The sequence below is a fragment of the Monopterus albus genome, unplaced genomic scaffold, assembly GCF_001952655.1.
Source record: "Monopterus albus unplaced genomic scaffold, M_albus_1.0 scaffold26.1, whole genome shotgun sequence".
NCBI lineage: Eukaryota > Metazoa > Chordata > Actinopteri > Synbranchiformes > Synbranchidae > Monopterus > Monopterus albus.
In genome coordinates, this window is record NW_018127906.1 from 4,275,799 (window position 1) to 4,300,406 (window position 24,608).

General features: G+C 41.7%; 1 protein-coding gene across 1 annotated transcript; it reads left to right on the forward strand.

Moving 5' to 3' along the window:
• Positions 1-542: 542 nt before the first annotated feature.
• cds1 (CDP-diacylglycerol synthase (phosphatidate cytidylyltransferase) 1) lies at positions 543-24,608 on the forward strand. Its single transcript, XM_020595058.1, has 13 exons — positions 543-903; positions 9,274-9,428; positions 12,588-12,684; positions 12,843-12,940; positions 14,264-14,403; positions 15,547-15,605; positions 16,424-16,506; positions 16,817-16,904; positions 17,800-17,868; positions 18,355-18,507; positions 18,868-18,987; positions 19,630-19,733; positions 20,568-24,608. The coding sequence occupies exons 1-13, from the start codon at positions 829-831 to the stop codon at positions 20,692-20,694; spliced, it is 1,368 nt and encodes a 455-aa protein (XP_020450714.1). The 5' UTR covers positions 543-828; the 3' UTR covers positions 20,695-24,608.

A 24,608-nucleotide genomic window follows, 5' to 3' on the forward strand; every position in this document is an offset into this window, starting at 1 on the left:
AGTATTTTCATTTCTGCTCCTTTATACTTCGACTTTTTACTGCACTACATTTATTTAATAACTTTTCAGAATCTGATTTAAATAAACAAACAGCATAATAATAACATTTTATTGAACCCTGGTGGGAAATTCACAAGCTATCCAGCTGTGCTTCACAATATAAGTATATATATGAGAGTTATAACACTAGATCCACATTTAACAGCTGCAACATTAAAGTAATAAACATGATAATGCATCAATAATTATAATCAAATAATATAATATACAAAATGTATCATTCTGCATAATAAACTTTTATTTTTGGTAGCTACTTTAAGTATAGCCTACTGTGTTGTGGTACTAATAGTTTTGTATTTTTTACTTACATAAGCAACATTTTGAATGCAGGACGTGTACATGAGTGTCTTTACACTGTAGTAGTTTTACGTAAGTAAACAATCTGAGTACTTTCTTGCTGCTGAAAACCAAGTGGGGGGAGGAGCTACTGGAACTCACGTCTGATCGAGGCTTTTACTTTGATACTTGATTCCGGAAACTGTATGCGTCGTTAGGAGTAAGAGGAGCGCAGGGACTGCGGTCATAAACAAACACACGCAGTGAAGGAAACTGGTTAGTGTGTCGTAGAGCTGGATAGTAGCGCTTTGGCAGTGCCTACTGGTTTTAGGGAAAGCTGACCTTCGCGAACCTAGGGTTCAGGTTGTTTTTTTTAAATCCAGGACTTTCTCAGAAAACCGAGGATTTTATCCCTCCTTTCCCTCCTTGCTTCCTTCCCCGGGAGTCGGCTTATGTGACACCTTAACGTCCCGGCGGCCAAACGAGCGAAACATGACCGAGCTGAGGAAGCGAGGCGAAGGCGGAGGCGGGGGAGATATTGACAGCACCGACAATATCAGCGACAAGGTAAACGACACCTTTAGCGATACAAACACGCCAGTTTCCATGTGAGACCTCGCCCTCAAAACTAGTTAGGCGGGTTGTTGTCAGGCGCTGGCCGACTGGCTAAGCTAGCTGGGTTGCCAGGTTAGCACGGCAGCGCCATAGGCTTGTTAGTTAGCAGTTGGTAATCCTGCAACAGCCGCAAGGTGGTCACGGAAACGGCACCTTGTTAAGACAGAACGGTTGTTTTGGTACCAGGTTCACGCCCTCATCGTAGCTGTGGATGTCACAGCATTTTCACTGTCACCATGAAGAAGACTCGGCTGCTGCTGGCTCATTCAGCTGAAAGCCTGAAAGTTGGATTCCCAGAGTTGAATCACATTAAATAAACAGATAAAAGCCATGGAAGGCCTCTATACTTGTAGTGTGAGAGATAAAGAGGTGCTCGGGTGCACACAACGTGGCCAGTGCTAAGCAGAACTGATTTAAAAGACTTGCATATCATGTTTTGCTGCTCTTGTGTCTTCCCCATTGATTTTTCTCACACCAAACACTTCCCTCCTTGCATGACGGCAGCAGTGACCAAATACACTGCTCAAAAAAATAAAGGGAACACAAAAATAAGACATTCAACTATGTTGTGTTCCCTTTATTTTTTTAGCAGTATATTTGCCCCAAGACAAAAGGATAAAGTAACTTTGATTTAAAATGCAGTAATGTGTTCTGTGTGCTTTATTACTTAAGCTGAACTAATTCAGTTCAGGTTATCTCTCATCTGCCACCAGTGGCACACAGAGATGGTGTAGACCCTCCACAATATGACATAAGGCTGTAACATTTGCTGCTTCATTTCATTTGCAGGGTTAGTTTGAGCATCATTAACCCTTGAGAAGTCATTCTGGGCTCTGGAAGCATTTAATGGATTTTTTTTAAAATATCACTTATAGTGTAAACAGTTAATCAAATAGTTAGAAAAAATTATCACTGCTTGAGTCCATTGATAGTGGAAATATTAATGAGTTGCAACCCTAATTATACATGTTGTTTCTCTCTCTCTCTCTCTCTCAACAGGTCAATACACAGAGGAAGGCCATTGTTCAGCTCATTCTAGAGAAGAGAGAGCTGCTGGTGGGACAGAGAGTCAAGAGAGACGGTACTGTTAGGTATGTTAATCAAAGGATCGCTCAATTAATCAGAAAATAATTTGATTAATTTAAAAATGTAATCATCTGTGGCCTTAATCACAAATGTATCTGAATACCTGTGCCAGTGTTAAATAGGAATGCATCTCATTGTCTTTTATTAGCTGAAACTTGCATCACAACAGTCCTCCTTATAGTTAATGCAAGAGAAGTCTTCTCTTCTGCAAATGTAAACAAGTGTTGGCCAACACACTGCACTGCATTTGTCAAGTCATGCTTCTCACATGATTCATGTGCCGAGAGAGGGCAACAGTGGGCAGCACCTGGACAAAAATGGACTTTGAAGGAGGTGAGGACATGCACTAATAAGATGTCAAATGTGGTGCTATGCCAAAACAACCGAACTGTACGTACACACAGTGACCAGGAACAAACGCATATTTAAATTACATCCACGTTTCCCTCACTTGCATCTTAGTCCCCCCCCCCACATATGATGCAAGCATAAACTGTGAGGAGAGAGAAACTGAGGAAACACATTATAACTGACATGGGATGTCCTTTTCTCTGGTCCTTCATGTGAAGTGTCCAATTACGAACTGACTTCCAATAAAGAAAATAGACTTCTCTGAAGGATGCACTCATGTATTCTTGGTTATAGCTCCTCCAGCTGCCGCCTCAGAGCAGAAAAATAGAGCTTTGGGATGTCCTTCATCATGGCAGACTGGAAGGTTGTGTATTGCACAAGAAGGCCCACAGGAACCAGAGTGGGGAGAAGGCGCTCATCAAACCTGATGAGCAGGAACAGAGAGGGGAACAAGTCTCACTGAGAGCTACACAAGGAGCTCGACCACAGTGACTGTTCCACAAAATATTAGCTAACGGACCCATCGGAAATCATAAAGGCACGTCTGAATATAATGAATCGCTGTCAAAATTGATGATTGAATTTTTAACCTAAATATCATGTGTTTTGGGCTATTGCCACAGAAAATATTTTAAGGCATCAGCTGAGAGAAATGGAAGAATCGTTTATTTTATGCCAAGGCCAAACTATAAAAACAAGAAAATTGTTCGCAGTTTATCAAACATGAAAATAATTATTTGTAGATTATTCTTACAGCTATTAGGATCTGCACACATACATTTGGGTAAAAATTTGGTGCTAAGATAATAATGGAAGTGTCATTTATGTGGTGGCATGCATGGATTTGAAGGTGTTCTGGGATGTTTCTCTTCCCTTCTGAATTGCTCGACACACTTTCAGAGAGCATACGTTACATATTGGTGAGGGATTTAATCAACGGGTTTGCTCAACAGCCCCTGTTTGTTTGTGTGTGAGAGAGAGAGAAATAGCGGCACACGGCACTACATTGAAATAAGATTTAACCTAGATATTTTAAATCAATATGTGGTGGCCAATTTTGAGATTGTGGCGGTCTGACACATATTGGTCACTGTATGGGGAACACTGCAATGATACTGTCATTACAGAAGCTAAGATACATGCAGTGTAGGCCTAATTAAGAAAGGTGTTTAATTTATTCTCCCTTTACCGTAGATAGTGTTGTGTAGTGTGAGTACGATTTATTGTAGTCACTAGTGCTGATTGTAATGGGAAATGCACTTGGATTATTCATCTGCAAAAGCTTGCTTACACTCAGACTCTGGTTTTAGACTTGAACTACATTAAGCAGAGATCCACCCTGCAGCTGTGCATAGACTTTTATTTGTGATGCTCTCCTGTCTGTTAATCTATTGACAAACAGACTTTCAGATAAATCTTCACACAACCTGACGTGTTACTGGACTGTGATCATGACGGAAGATGGAGGGCAGGGACCTTCATTGTTTTTTTTTTTATGTTGCATTAAGTTGGAAAGATACCCCACAGCCACAAGCTAAATGCTGCTAATGTATACCCAGCTGCGCAGCTGGGTAGAAGAAGCCAAAACTAAGTACGTCTAATCCAACAGTCCTGTGGAAAATCCTCCTTCATGAAGGTGGTGATCTTCAGTTTGTGTTCAGAGAGGTGTCAATTCAACTGTGTGATCATTTTGGAGGCTGTAGTTTGTGCTGCTATTTTGTTATCCTTCATGAAGGAAAGATTTATTGCAGGACTGTTGTGTTGGTTTCAGCTAAGCATACCTATTAAATTGCTAGCTGAATGTTTGCAGCTACAAAGTGTGAGTTTGCGAACACTTAAGCAGCTAGCAAGTTGCCATTTGGTTGTATGGCTGTTGGACGTATCTGTCCGGGTCCCTGGGTGCATTCACATGATTTAGCTTGGTTATTTGGGCTGGTGAGAACAGTACCATACAAGTGGTGTGAAGTGCTTTAAAATGTGTGTTTGAAAATAAAGGGTTGTCCATTAGGAGTGAAATGACTACAGAAAGAGAGTTTATGGGTAAAAGGAGATGTTACTGACACTTGGATGATGACTCACAGTCAGTAGTTCCAAGTAAATAAGCAAACATGTACAAAGGGCAAAACACATCCTGATAGTTTAGCCTACAATATTAGATCACTTGGTTTCAGAGCTCAGATGAGGCTCTGACATTGAGGCTGAGCTATAGACTGGAGTTTTTGCACGGCTTGTGGGTCCATCTGATGATATTTGTTTACAAGCCCTGAGTGGCTTGTAATTAAATGGTATGAGGCTAGGTTAACCACACACACACACACACACACACACACACACACACACACACACACACCATGATTCAGACCAGAAGGAGCAAAACTGTGACACAAGCATGTGAATCACCCCCCAGGAAACCAAGAGGACCTTGGGTAACACCCCAGAAGTGTTGTGATTTACAGTCTTTTCCTTTTCTTCTGAAATGGCAAAGGTTTTCCTGTTTCTGTCAGCCAGTTTGAGGTGCTCTTGGTAAGACGTAGGCTGGCATTGCTTGCAGAGCTTTAGATGGATGTGTCAGCCTAATTGTCTCATTTGGGAGGTTGAAGGATCACATAGTTGTGTCACACCCTGCAGCAATACTAGAACAGCCCATATGACGTGTACTCCTGCATGATGGATACAGTGCCACCACTCCACTGTTCAGCCAGTTATTTTTTCGAGGGGCCACTCCCGGTACTGTGACGAAAAATCCCCCTGTGGCCCAAAAAGCATTTTCTCCATAAACTACAATGATAAAAAAGAGACATCTCTAAAACTGATAACAGGACACCTCAAACTACAGAGCAGGTCATTTCTCACTCTCTGCATCATGAATTTTTAATCCACTGGAGGTTTTTGTTAAACGTCCTTCGAGCCTAGGTAAAGTGAGTTATATTTTTGTGGGCACCACCTTGTAATCTGGTATCCAGCTTTCTAATAATATATCCATGGATAGTAAGTGAAGCTAAGTGTAGGGCTGCAACCAATGATTATTTTCATTATTGAACAGTCTGACAAATAGTTATGTGTTCAGTGGCATGTTTCTAGGGCATGTGACACACCAGGCCGACAGTCCACCATCGGCCGATGTTGGGCTGTCGGTAGGCATCTGTCGCTGTTGTCTTTGTGGTGTGTCCTGCACCATTGGCACTAGTTGGATCCTGTCGGTGGCTTTTCGGACAATCTGGCATGTTGAATCAATGGCAAGAGACAAAACTCTGGTTGGCTGTTGAGCTTAGTGAATCAGTGTACGAGCAGAGCATGGTTCAGGAAAGTCAGCCTGTTACAGTAGGATCACTCATTTAGTGCAGTTTCCTGCCTCTACAACCTCCTTCTTCCACAGCCAAAAGACTAAGGGCAGAGAACAGCAGTGCCTTTGTCACTGCTGGTTCTTTTGTGTTGGCTTGGTGTGTCTCTGCCCTAAGTGTTTTGTGGACGTGCTATACCCATGTATTTTCACACCCTTTCTGGCTGTGAAGGCTCTGAAGCCAGTATTAACTTTTATTTAGTCAGCCACACACACACCCGGCTGTGTGTTGCCAGGACAGTTATTGGCTGCTCAAAGCTCCGCATGACATTTACCCTTTGTGGGCTGTTTGCTGGCCAGCTGGCTGTCACTGAAGCCTCCAGCTGCAGCACTGTGTTGGCTCTAGCAGCAGGGCATTTAATGCTCTGCCAGTCACAGCTTCATTCTGCCCAACCCTAGTTTGAAATGTCTGTGGACAGTAGAGCAGTTGGGCTTAGCTGCTGGCATGCAGCTAAGCATGCAACACAAATATTAGCATTCATGTCAACCTACAGCAGAGCCCCAATGCAGATGAGGCTGACAAAGTCCAAAGCTGAAATGAAGAATGATTACATAGAGCTGAGCTTTCCACTTTCATCCAGAAATATTGATTTCTATAATGAGCGTTTCAGTCCACACGACACCTCAGAGCTCCTGGCTCTCCTGCTGCTTCAAGTCCCTGTTGGTTGCAGATTAGCCTAATTCCCTGTAGCATGAGTGACCCCATGTAGGCAGTAGCTTACTCAGTGATCCCCTCCTGCGACCAGAGCCAGGCACTGCTGTTGTATCTGCTAGTTTGGACCTCACAGGTGTGTAGACCTGTTTGTTGTGCTATGGTGAGAATGTCGCTGTGTTTTCCTCCTCAGTAGCAGCTTCTCACTGGTCTTGAACCTCCAAGGCTAAAGTAGAGAGGACTTATTTCAAACAGTAATTAGGACATTGGTTCACTTCTCCTCTGGACCTTGTTGGTTACTTCTGATCAAGCTAAATGCCCATAGATTCACTGGATGCTGGCTGCTTGCAGCACAACTGCACCACCTCATTTAAGTTTAGTTTATGATCTTTAGGATTTATTTAAACAGTAGGTGGATTTTGATGTGGCTGGTGAAACCTGCTGAATGTACCTACCTCTTCTAGATCTAGTTTTGTCCTTCATCTTTGTGTCCTTCTTGCTTCTTTCATGTTACTCAGACATTACTGAACTGGTGATCGGCCAGCAGTCGCTGGCCACACGCCTTCACGTTAAAATAGCGAAAGTGTTTGTTGGTTCCATTGTATACTCACTGAGTTTTTTTTGTCTGATATTGTAATTTAAATTGAGATTATTCTTTATAAATGAGTCTCTGTGCTTGTGGTCTACATGGATGATTAGATGTTTTAAGAAGGTGTACTTCAAAACCTATTTCTACATAGATAATTTTAAGGTTCTCGCAGGCTTCTTTTATAAACAAGACATGAAATTTTAAATTGCTAACTGCTAGCGTGGCTAGTTTTCAATGGGAAACTTACTAGTTAAACTACCATTTTTCTGAAAAACAGGCATCTGTATGACTTTATGATGACTGTCGCCACGTGCCATTCGCTGGGGTTGTTTTCTACAATAATAGTAGTAAGGTCTAGATGTTACTATGTACAGTACACTGAAATGACTTTTGTTGTGATTTGGTGCTATAAAAATAAAATTGAACTGAATGATTATTTCTGTGTGACGAGACAAACTGCCCATCCTGAAAGAGCTAACACTTAACTGTATTTATCTTGTGTACACTCTGTCCATTTCTCACCGAGCTGTTTAGTTCCAGAACAGTTCTACAGAGACGCTGTTTTGACCACTGCTGTATTTTCTTTACTTTTTCAGTCAACATGTCTAAGTTCCATGTGGGACCTTGTACCTTTCTGCTGTTTCAGCCAGGCATCAATGTTTCTTCATTAAAATTTGAGTAGAAATCTACAGTTACACCTCTTGTCTCCTGAATCTCCAAGACCAACTCAAGTCACCCCTCCTCCTTGACCCCAGCCTGCTCCCAGTCTCAGCGCTTTCCCAGCTAATTACAGTGTCTGGCCAAGGTCAGAGATCTTATTTCTACATGAATGGCTCCCTAAATTAAACCCTGGTGCCCCCCACTAACCGTATTTAGCAGTGTTTGAGTGAAAGAGGCCTTGAAAGGGAAGAAACATCTGAGAGCATCAGCGAGCCTCTTGAGTGTGTGAGCTAAGGAGAAATTTGACTTGGTTTTAAATACAGGTACGTGGCAGACCGTTAAATCAAGAATGAAGGTGTGTCACTTATTTATTAATGACATTAGTGTCTGAGGCCTTGTCTACACTAATGCTGCTCAATCTGAATGTACATCAGATTGTTTCAGTGAGAACTGTAGTCTTTGCATTGTTTTTATTGTAATCGGGACATAAGCAGAATTTCCCTCAATATTTGTCTTTTGTCTGTTTTTGTATTTAACACTAGAGAACCTTGTTTACTGTAAACTGACTCTCTAGTGTCCCTGGGTCAGAAGCACCGTAACTTTTGGATGTGTGGAACACAAACACAATCCATGTGGAAAATTTAACTTAAAAAAGGTAATTACTTAATAAAATTTGGTAAAACTTCAAATAATGAGCCGTCCCTGGTAGGCTAGTGGTTAAGGTGCAGCTCTCTCACCGCTGTGCCCCGTGTTTGAGTCAGGGTTGCGTCAGGAAGGGCATCCGGCGTAAAACACTTGCCAAATGTCAACATGTGAGTCGTCAGTGTGACGATTCGCTGTGGCGACCCTAAACGGGAAAAGCCGAAAGTCTTTCTATTTGTGCTTGAAATAAATCACTGAAATCATATGATGCTAAAATAAAAGCGGAGAGTTAAAAGTATAAAATTGAAATGTAGCATAAAGTGAATTTGGCCCCCAGGAAGTGAACTGTTAATTATTTTGCGACTACAACAACAAACTCAGGAGAACTTAGTGTGATCCTATAGCATATATGTGGTTCCAGCTGGATGTAGCGCTCCAGAAATTTGGCTGTTGCGTGTGTTAACTGGGTTTAAAAACCTTATTAAAGATTGATTAGCAGCACCAGTGAAGCTGTTTGCCTTCTGGGCAGCAGCATGTTAACCAGGTGTAGACTTTCAGCCCAGTCATGCTCGGTCACTCATCCTCCAGCTTCCTGATAGGGTCGGAACCAGACTTTGTCCTTTTGTGTACATTTTGTTGTGGGAGCTTTCAGTTGATATTTTTCAGATGTCCAGTGTATAGATGTAAATGCATTTACCACAGGTCAGTATTAGACAAACAGTACTGCAGAGGCACTGAAATACTTGAGTGTCTGTTACTGAATACACCCAGCAGCCTCTGGCCTCTATTTGACTACCTTGTCATTTGCATCTCAGAAGCCCTCACACAGTACATCTGCTGTCTCTGTCTTGATTGGAGGATGAAGTTTAAATGTCCTTTTCTGTTATCTCCTTGTATACACTGCCCTGCTGTCTGCACGTGTTTTTCACACTGACCTGTCTACCAAGTGTGAACACTCACTATCATACGTCAGTATATTTGAGTGTCTATGTGTTCTGGCAGGAGGCCGATGCCGACGACAGGCTGGGCCTGCAAGGCGATGCAGAGGGAGAATGTGATGACTCCAAAGCAGCCACTCCAGATGTTCCTCTCTCCACAGCAGATGCAGACCACACTCCACAGTGCTTGAACAAAGCTCTGGAGGGGCTGCCGCCCAGGTATGTGCTGATGAAACACATACTGGCACATGACCTGGTTGTTCCTGAAGTACGTCCTAGAGTTTTCACTGGATAGATATCTCCTCAGGAGCTACTGCCAACCTTGGTCTTGCCACACAATGGATTGGAAGGATAAAAGATTTATTAACATTCACAACTTAACCATACTAGACACTAGTCTAAGGTTATATATTTATATGAAAGGCAATTAGCTCAGTGTAGTTGAACAAAATGTCCAAAATGGTGGTAGCAGTTGTGAACGATCAATTTCAAAGAGTGAAAGCCCAAAATAAGAGCAAGTGTTTGTATTACAGAAGTATTTTTTTAAAAATCACAAATTTGTACTTTTACAATTGGATTAGCATGCTTCTGCCCTGGTGTGCTACATAGATCTATTTGACGCAGCAACCCACAACAGGAAGTGGAACAAATATAAACTATTAGATTCCACAGATTGCAAGTAGGTCACATTGCAGACATCAAAGCCAGGGCAGCCACAGTGCTCAAGTTGGACTTGGCAGAAATGCAAAACAAGGCCTAAAATGTGCAGATCAGGTGGTGTACTGATTTTTACATACCTAAACTAAAGAAGCCTGAAGCATTGTTTGGGTTTGTTTCAGCCATCATGTTGCTGTGACAAGCAGCTTCCCCTTCATTTCATGGATAGACCCTGACGGAATGATTATCATCTATCTCCTGTGCATGTAGTTTAACTGGACTAGAAATGGGCTGTATTCTATGGAGATGGGTAAACATGGTCAATGCAGTGAGGGAAATGCAGATACATTTGCATTTAGCCAAAGGACTTGACATAGAAGGTGAAAGAGTTTAGAAAAGTTAGCTTCAGTTCAAACCTATTTCACTAATGGTGGGCTTCTTCAGGATCTAGCTCAGTAACCTTTCAAGATACGTCAAAGAGGCGGACACCCAGGGTGCCCCGGGGCCGAGTGGTTACAGCACGGCGCTCCAAGTACTTGGCAGCACATTGCATGCATGATGCCGACAGGCCAAGTCCGTCAACATCCTGCAGAATCAGCAGAGTTTTAGCTAGAATTTATCTTTGCTGCAAATCTGTTGCATTGTTTGTCTCACAGTAGCCAGTTTTCTGTGAGCCCTATAAATCTAAATATTCTGAATCAGCAATTCCAGAATAGTACTTGGCTGCAGATCAGACTTTGGTATGAGGTAGATCTTATAGGAATTTTATGTGCAGTGTTTGTCCAAGCATTCTAGGCGCTGTGTATGGAGTTACAAGCAAAAATCTTGAAATTGGCCACATTTCACAGTGGTGAAGAAATACAGATGATGATCCAGATCGCCACCAAAATCGAATGGATTGCTCTGTAGGCCATACCCTACTTCTCCAAAAATGCTGTGAACAAACCAGCTGATGCATATAAAAACATAACTCCTTGGTGGAGATCATTACAGGATTATTTATTTATATTTCTGACATTCACAGCAGAGAGTCAGGCATGATGGTGCCTTTACAATATTCCTGTCACATGACAATCATCATGTATGCTCTGCACTGTGTATAAACAAACATGGCAGTGACATAATAAGTTGTGGTGCTTAAAGTTGGTAGAAGCCCAATGAAGTCTGTGAGTAGTTCCACTCAGCGGCTGACACACCTGCAATCAATCACTGCACAGTATATCCTTGTGAACCTGAATGTCAAGCCTTATGCTGTTGTCTAAAGTATTGTCGGTTGTGCCTATAGAAAATAGTCATCTTATTTTTGAATTTATATGTATATTTTGCAGTGGCAAGACCATTATATTGAGTAGTATGAACTCTGGGAAATGTAAAGAAGGCTGGAGATAAAACTGTACACAAACGGCCATTAAAAGAAGTGTTCTTGCAGGCTTTATGTTCTCATGGTGTGAAAACACTTCCTTCCCAGCAGTCCAGGACTGCTACACTCAGCTGTCTGTACCAGTTCAAGTGAGCAGCACCTTGAACACAAATGAATGAGGCCCTATTTGGTAAACAGAAGTGGAGGGCATGGCCAGCGAGTGATGGAGTGAAGCATTAATCCCTGCAGGCTCAGGTGCCGGTGTGCTGCAGACACCTGTGGATAAACAGACTGCAGGGGGGGGAGATGGGGAAGGAAAGAAATTAACAGAAGGAAGAAGAGACGGTTAAAGGGAAACAGATAGATGGAGGGGGATAGATTTCACAGAGCTTAGGAGGAAGGATGGCAGCAGATGAATGGAGAGAACAAAATGATGAATAGAAGAGGGCTGACCTGAAGGTGAAGGGAGGTAGTTTTAGCAAGAGACAGTGTCTGATTGGGATGAAGTCAGTTGAAGTCAGAGTGTGTGTGTGTGTGTGTGTGTGTGTGTGTGTGTGTGTGTGTGTGTGTGTGTGTGTGTGTGTGTGTGTGTGTGTGTGTGTGTGTGTGTGTGTGTGTGTGTGTGAGCACACATTGCTGAGTGGCAGCAGCAGCGGCTTTTTTCACGATGCAGCTGTTTTTCTCCCCCATTCATGCAGCAGACGTCAGGCTCTCTGCCCTGCTTGGCTCCTGTGCAGCTTTCAGCTGTTTCCTCTCTCCTTTATTTTGCTCCCAGGCAGCAGGCACTGCAGCAGTGTGTCTCACAGCGTCAAACACCCTATAGTGTGCTATGAAGAACACTCCAGAGCCTGTGGCCTCAGTACATGTTTTAGCCATGTTGGTGTCACAGCACAGGAAGTACTGGTAAAATGATTTGTTGTTAGGCCCTAGAGGATTCACCACCACTGAACCTGTGGCCAGTTAACAGTACCAGCTACTAACAGGAGCACTGATCTGAGCCCCAGTGAGCTCCACTGGCTGTTTGACATCACCCGACTTGTTCACCACTGTGTCGATCACTCGTGAGCGTGGTTGGGCCAGCCCGCTCTGCGCCGCCGGGTCCTCTTCTCATGGTGCTAACCATGCACCGAGCTAGGAAGTAGTTCCAGTAGTGTTGTAATCAAGACCAGCTAAACAAGACCAAGACCTAGGGGCTTCAGACCAAGCCAGGCAGAGGCAGAGCCAGACAGCAAGTCACATATCTGTCACACTTTTACTGTCTTCCATCTCCCTTCCTTTGAAATGAAACTCAGATGAAGTGTAAATGAGTTAATAAAATATTCATGAGAGTTTGAGGAAGTAAATGTTTCCTTTCTCCACAGATGGAAGAATTATTGGATACGATGGGTTCTGTCTATAGCCATGATTTCAGGCTTTGTCCCCATCATCTATATGGGACCTGTCACTCTTATATTAGTGGTAAGTCACAGTGATTGAGTGGTTGTACGAGTCCTCAGTGCATCTATGCTGCTCAGTGCAAGCTTTTGTGAACTCACCAATATCCTGTAACTTTGTTGTTTTTCTACAGTCTGAGATTTCTTGTCATGTTTCTGCTTCCTTCCTGTTGTCTGACGTAGGTCATGATTGTCCAAATCAAGTGTTTCCAGGAAATCATCACCATTGGATACAGAGTTTACCATTCCTATGACCTACCTTGGTTCAGGACACTAAGCTGGTAAATGGATTTCACAGTAAACAGCAGATGTGCTCTGGATGCATTATGAACTGACAGTGCTTTACCCTTTAAAGAGCAGTACTATAGACTTTTCAGTTGTCATTTATGCTCCCATCTCACCATAGGAGTGTGTTTTAGCTAGTGGTTGAGACACTTGAACCGTGTTGATGGACACACACTGCCTGTTATATATAGGAAACGGTAAAGAATCACACCTGTGTCTGGTCATAGATGGTTTCCAGTGTGGAGTTCATTCTTTTTATGTATAATATCTTGAAGCTTTGTTTGACATGATGTATGATGCATATTAGGTCAGAAGCACTGTAAATTACATGGTGAGTCTTTAAGAACACATGAAACAAATCATTATATTTTTGTCAGCTGTGTCGGTATCATCAAATATCTGCTGTCATCCACGTACTCTCTGATTAGACAGCTCTCCTTTGGGCCTCAGTGGTACTTTTGTTCATGTTGCTTGGTTGTAGAAAGTATGTAACATTTGAAACAATTCGCTTTTTGTAGAAAAACATTTACATTTCCCTGAGTAGAGTATCAACATAAGTGATTTCAGATGATGCTAGCCATGCTTTACACATGGGAACAAGTGGCCTGTCAGTGGGCCAACAGGCCACCTGAGTGTAAGACCTGTATTCTGAGCTGTCTTTAATGATATGATGTTATGTAAGGATATGAAATAGGGCAAAAACAGGCAGTATCCTTTTGTTTAGAAGTGCCATGTGTTCATTTCTCCAGCCAGCCACAATCTATTTAACTTTGCTGCTCCACCAGTAAAACGCTGACTCAGGTCAGTGTCATCTGCAGGTAGTCAGTACGAGTCTGCTACAGCCACCTGGCTCCCGGCCTGCCTTTGCTTCTGGTTCTGTAGTAGTGTTCGTGTTAACAAGTCACCTTTGCATACACACCCATACACTGTCAGTGTATCAGAGCAGCGCTCAATGCAGCAAGGAGCAAAGATCACTGCCATGCTGGAAGTAAATGAAGGCTAATTGAAACTTGCCCCTTTCACCAAGGCCACCCGTCATAACAAGCCCTTACAAACTCGTACACACACAGAGCAGGTCAATGTACAGTGGACAAGAAACACTGCTAGACATTTAAACCCAGTAACCTACACAACACAGGATTAACACAAGAAGAGATGAGTATTTTTTTTATACATTGCACATGTTGTGTATGTTGTATGTTAAATTTATAAATCAGAAATAAAGCCTGGCAGCATCCCTCTTTATCAAAGAGCACTTAAGCAAACTGGGGGGAAAAATCACATTAACAAAAATAATTCCATCTTTGTCTTTGCCTCAGGTACTTTCTGATTTGTGTCAACTACTTCTTCTATGGTGAAACTCTAGCAGATTACTTTGGGGCTCTGGTGCAGAGGGAGGAGCCTCTGCAGTTCTTGGCTCGCTATCACCGCTTCATCTCCTTCGCTCTGTACCTCGCAGGTGGGTCTCGCTGTATCTGAAAAACACACACTCCTCGCCCCCTGTGCTTCCACTTTAGTTAAAGAGTTGAATTAGACTTAAACAGAACAAAAGAGAAACAGTTATAAATTAATTTCCAAGGTCATTTAATGACACACACTCCTGTCTTTAAGCCTGTCCTGAAGTTTACTGCTCAGGTAAACTGCAGCCGGATGTACCATAAAACCATGAACATGAAGCTTTTATCAAGATACTCATTATATACTAGTGATTCACATACAGTAGGTGAACAAAGAAGTGGTGGTTAACAAGAAAGCGTATTTCCTGGGAACTCCTCCGGCTTTCCTTAATAGATCATACCAAAGAGACCCAACTTGTGAGAGACAATAATCTAAAATAGCCAAAGGAAAACTACAGTTAATTACAACTAAGCTCTGGTCTTTGTTTGTGTACCAACCTCACTGCTAAGATCTGCTATAAATCGTACTTTTGGGGTTGCAGTGATATGAATAAAAAGGTCAAATAAATTTAAAACAAGACTGTGATGTTTATGTCGAAGATAACACAAAAGCATTACCCCAAACTGGCCAGTGCAAACACCGACCTGAACACAGGCTTTGCATTTGCAGAGGATTTTTGTGAACATGTTGCACATCTGTGTACAAACAGTTCTGTCTGACTGCAGGAATAGAGCGGCAGCAGCCTGAGTTTTGTGATGCTGCTGCTGTGAGTTTCCCTCTGGGATGAATAAAGCTTCTGTCAGCTGATCCCTCAGTGGTTCGTTTTAGAGTCTGAGGCGGGTTGAATACATTTCTTCCAGAGTCTTGCTGACCTAGTTGTCTTTCAGCCGACCCATCCAGGCGTCAGATTCGAGTTTGAGCCCCAAGGGCACTCAGCGTCTTCTCGATCTGTTGGCAGTAACAGCTCCCCTGAGGGCCTGCCCAGGTTTAAACCTGACACAGGAGCCTTCGGTTCAGATCCACACGTCTGAATTCAATCAGCATTTTGTCCTTTGGTGTCTTTGTGAAGGAAAGCCGTTAATCGTTTAGTCACAGACATGCTCCACTCATGTCCCCATACAGTTTATATAATTTGTTACGTTTGATACGTATTGTATGTAATCTTGGAGTAAAACCTGACAGCATGTTGTCTACTCTTTCACAGGTTTCTGCATGTTTGTGCTGAGTTTAGTGAAGAAACATTACCGCCTGCAGTTTTATATGGTGTGTATCAGCCAAGTAACCCTCTCCTCCTACTCCTCTGCTCCAGCACTAACCGTCACACCCATCCACTGCCTGCCACCGCTTCGTACCCCCTGTTGTGTCCCTCTGACAAGATTTCAAAAATGCTTCTTGTGCTCTGATGTTGCCACAGAAGTTTTTGGCCATTACACACTTTTGATACACAAAACAGTTTGCTGTTAAATGTTGTACCTATTTGATGAGCTGTCCACATTACTATGCAGAATGATCCTGGATAATTGCAGGACGAATGCAGTGGCTGCATCATTATTTCACTTTGCATGCCCCGGCTGACTCTACTGACCATTTTGCATTCATTGACTAATAAAATTTTGTTTAGCAGACAAATTTATGTAGAGTGCTTTAAAGTGCCATGAGCATTTTTAGACGTCTGCCTCCCAAAAAGCACTGACATTTCTTTGTCAGCTATTAAAACATTTCCTCAAAAGGTAAAGCTCCTTTGTCGTTTAATTTTTTTTTTTTTTTATTTATTTTTTTTTACATATTTAGTTGTGTTCGTCTTCCTAAAACTTGTTTCAATATGTCTGATAAATTTGCGACACTCGTGCCAAAGCTTTTCCACCTGCTGCCTGCTCCTCTCACACCGTCATATCTTCCTTTGGTATATTCGACATGTGCTGTGTATCATCTTACTCGGCAGTGTGGCTTTGTCAGTGTTCCTGGCGTCGTCTGTCTGTTCGTTTGTATGACTCCATGGTTTCTGACACGAGCCAACTTCTGAGCAGGCGTGTCTACATTCTGGTGCAGTGACACTGTGGTGTTTGTGTTTGCCATTTCAGTTTGCTTGGACCCATGTGACCCTGTTGATTGTGGTAACTCAGTCCCACCTTGTCATTCAGAACCTGTTTGAAGGAATGATCTGGTAAGCAGAAAAGACAGACCCGAGGAACCAGTTGTGTTGTTGTACATGTGTCGTCATCCACGCTCTCTGTTGTTGAGCTATAGCCTTTTAAAGTTGGAATCAACTGCAGTTATAATAGTTAATCTTTCCTTTTTAATATTTTGAACATGTTGTCACATCCAAATACCTCACAAGTTATTTGTCCTTGCCATAGTGACATGTGTCAAGTCACACTAGAGGTGAATTTCCAGGGACAGATTTGGGGTAATGCATGGTACACAGTAGGTTCCCCCACCACGTCTCAACATGGTTGAAATGTCTTGTTTTCTAGGTTCATTGTCCCCATCTCCATTGTGATCTGCAATGACATCATGGCCTATCTGTTTGGATTCTTCTTTGGGAGGACTCCGCTGATCAAGGTAAATCTAATGTTTTCTCAGTTGTGTTAATTCCTATTTACATGTAGTGTTGTTACTCCTGGGTTTTAAAAAGAGCAGCAGTGCAAAGAGTTGATGTTAATAGCCAGACAGTGGTAGAGATTTCTCTCTTCACCATTATGAAAAGTTTAGAGAATGATTTCCTTTAATAGTTTTATATGGTTTGACTAAACGATGTGACAGTTGTCATATAATTCAGATAAGTGTAACTGTTATTTGTTTGAAGTCAGTAAAATGGGATGAGCTAAAATTTAAGCATTAAAGCGAGTTAACCCACCTTTGGTGGGGAATTCTAGTTATCCCACATCTTGCTGGGTTGTTGCACACTGAGACATCATTAATAATAATTTTTTTATAAAAAACTGAGGCAACCTTTTGTGGCAAGGTGCTGCTCTGGCCACCAGGAGCAACTTAGGGGTTTGGCGTCTTGCCCAAGGACACTTTGACAGGTGGACTGGAAAGAACAGGAGTCAAGCTGCCGACCTTCCGGTTGGGGGATTACTGCTCTACCTCCTGAGCCACAGCCGCTCTGTTGCAAGATGTCTAATAAATGAGTCCTGTCCCAGATTGACTTCACACTACTGGGTCAAACTGCACTCTTACATAACTGAAGATGTACCGTATTCTCTCTTGGATGTTAAACTATACAATTGAATAGGGAATAAGTGCACGAAAGACAAGTGTGCTACTGCTCTATGGTTACACACAGAAGAGCTGTTCAGTAACCCAGAGCTGAGCTGAGGTCCACGTAAAGAGTTTATTTTGAATCACATGTTTGTGGTGAGGCTGAGGAACAATCCCCATGTCATGTTGACATGAAAGACTGCTTCTATTACTGTCTCTAAACGCCCACCCCACCCTGTGTTGTCCCCTGCAGCTATCACCCAAAAAGACCTGGGAGGGCTTCATTGGAGGTTTCTTCTCCACTGTGGTCTTAAGCTTCCTCGTGAGTATGCTACAATTTGCATTTATTTATTTATTTGGCCACTGTTTGTAGTAGCTGACACAATAAGATCAGACCCAGCTAGATAGACTGGGACTCTAAATCTTGGTTGGTTATCTGCAGATAAGAAAACAACCATTGCTACTATTGCAGTTGTTTGGGTTGTGACTGTTGGCAGTTTACTGTCATTCTCACCAACAGTGTTTTCACAGCATTCAGTCACATGCTTTCCAGGCTCTAGCTCAGTAAAGGAAGCCAGATATTCTTTGTTGCCATTAGAAACGTGGGTGTTTAGTGGTTTAATCCTATACCAGCTAGGATGTAAAATCCTTTTTGAAGTGTGTTCACTATGTGTCATTGATGCGTTTTAGCATGTAGCTGGTGGAAACTTGCACCAAAGCATGATCCTTATTTGAGCAGTTGTGGTGACTTAATGTCATTCTCATGTACTAATACAGAGTCTTCTTTGTTTGTGTTTGTTTACTTCAGATGGCCTACTTACTGTCTCAGTTCCAGTACTTTGTGTGTCCTGTGGGCTTCAACAGTGAGACCAATGGATTTACAGTTGAATGTGAGCCTTCTGACATCTTTGTGATGCAGGAGTACACTCTGCCCACTGCTGTACAAAACACGCTGAGATGGGTAAGACTTTTCATTCCTTCTATCTTAAAATTTTTGCATCAGATATGGCCATTTGAAACATAAGAGATGTTGGTAATCTTTAAATATTGTGAGTGGGTTGTATATGTCAAGCAGTTGTAAATCCAGTTCACCCACTTGTGCCCAGTTGGTTATATTGTCTTTTTTGTAGCTTTTGTTGTTTTGTAGATTTTAAAAGAACTCCCACTTTTAAAGGTTTCACATTTAAACAATTTGTTCAACACATTCATGTGCTGCAGTTGCTATAAATAACTTCTGTGTAAACATCAGGCTAGAAAGCAGGTTAAGATGTGGCTTTTTGCTGTTAATCATTTGTCCCATCTCTCCTTATCTGTCTTTTAGGAAACGGTGAACCTGTACCCCTTCCAGATCCACAGCATCTTCCTCTCATCCTTCGCATCTCTCATTGGGCCGTTTGGTGGCTTCTTTGCCAGTGGCTTCAAGCGAGCCTTCAAAATCAAAGTAAAGAACATCTCCTTTGATTTTTATGTATCATCTTACTTTAATGGTACAGTTCTCCATTAAATATTTTAATCAGGTGAAGTTCAAGTGACGTTAAGTCATTGTTTTTCATTTCATTGCCACAAGTTTGTAGTTTGCATCTCTGTAATCTGTGTTCTTTATGAAACCTTCTGCCATTACTTCACTATTTTAACACTGCACAAACACACTCGACCGACTGGCATGCTGCCTCAAGCTACAAGATCACAGACAGTGTTATGGGAGAGATTCAAATATTGCAGAAACTGGTTGGAGCACTTGGTCTGTGGTACGTGCTGAGATTTGAATTAAAGTGACTGGTAGATCAGCGACACCTTGCTTCCAGCTGTAAACAGCACCACTGCTGTCACTGAAAAGTCATTTCTCAAACAGCCAGTGAGTGCTGGTTTATTCTGCCTTTGTAGCACGTCACCTCTGAGTGACACCATATGTGTTTGATTGGTGAATTCAAGCAAGTATCTTGTATAATGGCTTTAAGAGAAAATGGCTTTGATGGCAATGTGCACATGTAGAACAGGGAGGTTGGTCAGTCTGAAAGCATGCTTAGACAACTTCATACCCGAGTTCTGGTGTTATGACAGTGCAGTCCTTCCTCTCCTGTAGGACTTTGCCAGCACCATCCCCGGCCACGGCGGCATCATGGATCGATTCGACTGTCAGTACCTGATGGCCACCTTCACCCACGTTTACATAGCCAGCTTCATCAGGTAAGAAGTGGGAGAGGTGTTGAAACCTAAAGATGTGTTATCGAGTTCCTTATAGTTGTTTTAAATGTTTGTATATCAGTTCTCATTCAGCTTCAGATGGCTGCGAAATAAAAGGAGCTTAACTAGAAAACAGCGGACGTGTGCTTCTGCCTCCGTCAGTGCTCACATATTCAGTAACCATACTGGACTCCTCATAAAGACATTAACAGTATTACTGCAGTGTAATCACTGCAACAACAAAGTTAACTGATGTATTCATGTATGCAAAGTTGGGAGGGGCATTTTTTGACTTTACAATAAAGGTTTTGGTTAATTGAAAAAAATAATCAGCAGATTATATAATGAAAAGAAAACCCTACAGCTAGATTACTGTGCACTGAACGTTTATGTAGAAGCACATAAGACAGCTGTCTGTAAAATTAATAAAACACCCTACAGCAAACTGAAAACCGTAAAGTTTGTTAATCAATGTGCCACAGTGAACTGGCTCTTTGTAGAAGTTATTATTCAAACATTCAAATGTAAAAAGGTGGATTATTAGAGAAACCAACTGCAGACCTGTAGCACAGTCACATCCCTTCATAGTAAGACTTTACGCCTTCATGAAAACAATCTGAGGTTGATCAAAGCTTCAGTTTTTTTTCCTCAAATTATTGTAAGTGCAAGTCAGTGTGGTCTGCTAGATGACAATGTAAATACAGACAACAGTGGTCAGACGACAAACGAGCTTTTCTTTAGTTTCTGGAATTTTCCTTTTTTATGTAGGATTGGGATTTATTTATTTTTATTTCTTTTGTTTCCAATGGGCTCACATTTTTAATTGTTGTCTTGCAGGGGACCAAACCCCAGCAAAGTGCTACAGCAACTGTTGCTGCTTCAACCTGAACAGCAGCTCAGCATCTTCCACACTCTGCACTTCCATCTGAGGGAGAAGGGGATGCTCCCATCATCTGCTGAGTGAAGGACTGCCGGCTTGACAAGGTGGTGACTGGAGAGAGTGTGTGATGTTTGGAAAGTTTGTGTAAGCATGCACACGCACAGACACATTCTCTTAAGTATGGCGTGTGATCCCAGGCTGTTCTCAGCACGTCCATTGTCATCCTGCTGTCTCTTCGTTTGACTCCCGATCATCTAGAAAATCAGGACCGTGAACCTGCGGTGACTCTCCACTCTGTGGAATAACCTCATAGTAAAAAAAAAACAACAATGTGACCAAAAACAGAAAACAAAAAGTTGTGTTCTGCTTGGACGTCAAACCACACATTGCACGAGCGAGCGAGCAAGCAGTCCGCTTCCTATAGACTGAAGAAAAAATGTTTCAATGAACAAAACAGACTCTGGATCCTACAGCCTTCTCAAACCAGGCAGATGGAGGATATGTAGTTTCCCTGTGGACGGGAAACATTACTATAGCTGAACAAATGGATTTAAGAAGCTTTAACCAGCATAAACCGGGCATGTGGGCCTGAGTGACGGCAAACTGACTGCTGAGACTGCTCTCTCTGGGTTTGGGTGTGGGTGAAGCAGACATATTGTAGACACTGTTTTATAGATTACGGTCTATTTAATGATTTTAATCTCGCGCATAACAAAACATGTAGCATGCACACACCTGGGCTACTGCTGAATTAATAGCTTTTAGGTTTCTGTGGAAATCTCAACTCTCATAACCACCTTCAATAAGGACCGACTGTAGGTGTGTTAACCCAGATACATGAGCATCAGTGACACACTCAAGTCCATGTATTGTAAATAAATACACTGAAGATATGTAGCTCAACAAATATTTAATATAAAACTACTTCTGTGACCTGCTGGGCATAAACAAACACTTTAAGCTTTAGAAATCATATGCAAAAAAAAATGAGATGCATCTCATTTGTAGACTTTAGCATGACATAGTTTGATTTTAAACAGTAGGGATGTAGATCTATGTTGCTGGCTATTTAGAGGGTGGTCTGCATTTAAAAAGAATTTTAAGGGATAGTTTAACATTTGGGAAGGATGCTTACTTTTTTTGTCAAGACATAGATGTTGATTGATTCCTGTCATCTCTGTGCTTCAGGTATAGAGCTAGAGACAGGAGTTGCTTAGCTTAGCATAGAGACTGGAAGCAGGGAGGATCAGTTAGCCTTCGTCTTACTTCTGAAACTCGCCGCTCCATGCATTGTTGGCAAAAAAATCAGGCGCAGTAACTACCTGTATAGTCTTGTCATAGTAATTTCACTTTTAGAACACATTAGATTATACACAAAATAAAATGCAGCATGTAATTCTCTAAAGCGCCTTCTTTTGCCATGCTTGATATGAAAAAGTAGAATTACATAGGTTCATTCTACAAAAGCAACTTTTCCTTCATTCAAGTAAAACTGTTGCTGTTCATAACTTCTGCCTCCAGTCGGTACCGTACACCTATTAGCTGTGCACAAGTTTAATTTAGTTCTGCTTGTAAGTAGTTACATCATGTAACCTTTAAAACCACAGTCATTTGTTGAATCTGCCTTTGTACAGATTCAACAAATGAGATGGCTGTTAATTTGTGAGCTGTGATGAGAGCCAGGCCAGCTGCTTCCAGTCCAAGCTCTAGATCCATACTAGACCCTGACCCAGGGGAAAAAAATCTAATCAACATGTTTCGCAAATTGGTTAACCCTTCCTTTAAAAAAAGGCTTTCTTTAGTGATTTAACAAATGATTTTAGTTTGGGGGGGGTGGGTGGACCCATTGATCTGTCTGAAGGGTCCCTCTGCTTTGACTCAATGCAGTGTTTCCCATACGCTGATTTATGTGGTGGGCCACCAGAATATCAACACTGATGCCACATATTGATTTAAAGTAGGTTAAATCTTTTATCAATGTTGTGCTGTACGTAGCGCATATTTGCTCACCCCCTCCATGCCCCGCTCTGTTTCTCTGTCACACAAACACATGACAATCATGAGTACAGACCGTCTGTGAACAGCTCCTCCTCCTGTGTTTGTTTTAGTAACGCTGTAAATCACGGAGATCCAACTCAACTAATGTGTTATTGGCAAGCTAAGCTAACATTGGCATACAGCTGTTGCCAAGGTCGGCACACTGGATCTGCAAGTGAATAAAGTTCATGCTAGTTCAGAAACTCTGAATGTTTGCCTCTTCAGTCCAGGGGAATACCAGAAGGGACAGGGCAGATGAACAGCACTACTGTAGTACTGTATTTAATTTAAAAAAAAAAAATTCTCCCTCTATATATATGTATATAATTCATGAAAGCCTGACACCCCCGAGCTACCACCACAATTAGAATGTAATTCTGTGGGAAACACTGCAGTGTTTAAAATGTTAAACAAATCATAGTATTTGTCTTCTTATGCATTAAATCACTAATAATCTGATACTGTTTTATTAGCAGTATTTTAGTTTTATGCAAGTTGTAGTTGGGTCTCTCAAAATATGCATTGGATACTTGATTTCAACAGGAAATCCGTAGCCTGTCTCAGAAATCACACGGTCACGAGGCTGCGTTAGCGATGCGACCCTGGGCCTGAATCCAGAGCTTTTCAGAGAGAAATGTTTATTAAAGCACTGTCTGATTCTGATTTCCTTGTTATTGAAAAAGCTCAGGGCCCAGGTCTGAGCAGCCGTCTCCTCCCTTTTGTGAAATCCTCTCCTTGTTCTGAAAAATGAATAAAAACAAGAGCGGAGAGTTTGGATATGGGCTACAGCCTCCAGTACGAACATTTGCAGCTGTGGCTTTTTCAATGTTTTCCATTTTACTGTTTTCTTCCTTCAGCTGATGGATGATGAGGATTTAAGTTATTTGTCTAGTTTGTTTCTTTAGAAGTTGCATTTTAGTGAGTTTTCTCTCATCTGAGGTGAAAGGGGGTGCTGAGTGAACGCTGGGGACCAGCTATATTGTACTGTATCAGTCTATAACCAAACCATTTTCCTGGCAAAACACGCACTACTGCATTACAGGCTTTTCTGTAGCCAACGCCACTGTCCAACTTGTACACTCAACCAGACCACATGTGGACAGTGTTCACACTAAGACAGTCTGACCAAAAAACAGGTGGCAAAAATCAATACAAACAGCAGATGGTCAAATTATTTAGACTTTTGAAGCTGTTTTTAATGAGTCTGGACTGTGCCAGTGGAATAATGAAATGCTGTTGCTGGTGAACCAGTCAGTCAAGTAATCAAAACACAAAAAAAACATCTTGATGATGTAGAACATAAAAATTGTGAAATTACCATTTGTGCCATTTAGGAATGCTTTAAATTAATAATGAATGAAGGAATTTTAAAATGGATTTTTAAAATACTCCTTAAACAGTAAGAAACAATAGAAACATTTTAGATATTTTGCTAATCTGCTTAAATTAATTGATAGTAATGAAGCTGTACTATTGAGTGACAAATTTAATAATTCCATTAGCTTACCATCAATCATGTAAATGTAATAATGTTGGTTATTGTAATCGAGTGTACGACTCCACTGGTGTGCTCGAGACTCCATAGTGTTACAGTTGTGTGAGTTAGAGCTGTGTTGTTGTGGGCTAACTTATTTTTATTCAAGTTATGAAGATGAAACTTGTGGTACACAAAGGTAGGAAAGCGACAGTTAGCATTAGTCACCCAAATGTCAGCCAGTGATGCACTGCAGACTTTTGGTTGCTTGTCTTTATAATTTATCATTTGTGAATATTTTATTTGACTTTCTTTCAGCAGAAATGTTTTCTAATGAGAATCTCAAGCATTTGGAGTGGATAAGATTAAAAATTCAGTGAAGTATGCTGTTAATAAAGGGGCAATGCAAAGTATAACTTCTCTTGTTAGGGATGTTCTGAAGCAGTTTACTGTATGGAGGTAAATAAAGTTTTTTTTTCTTTAAAAT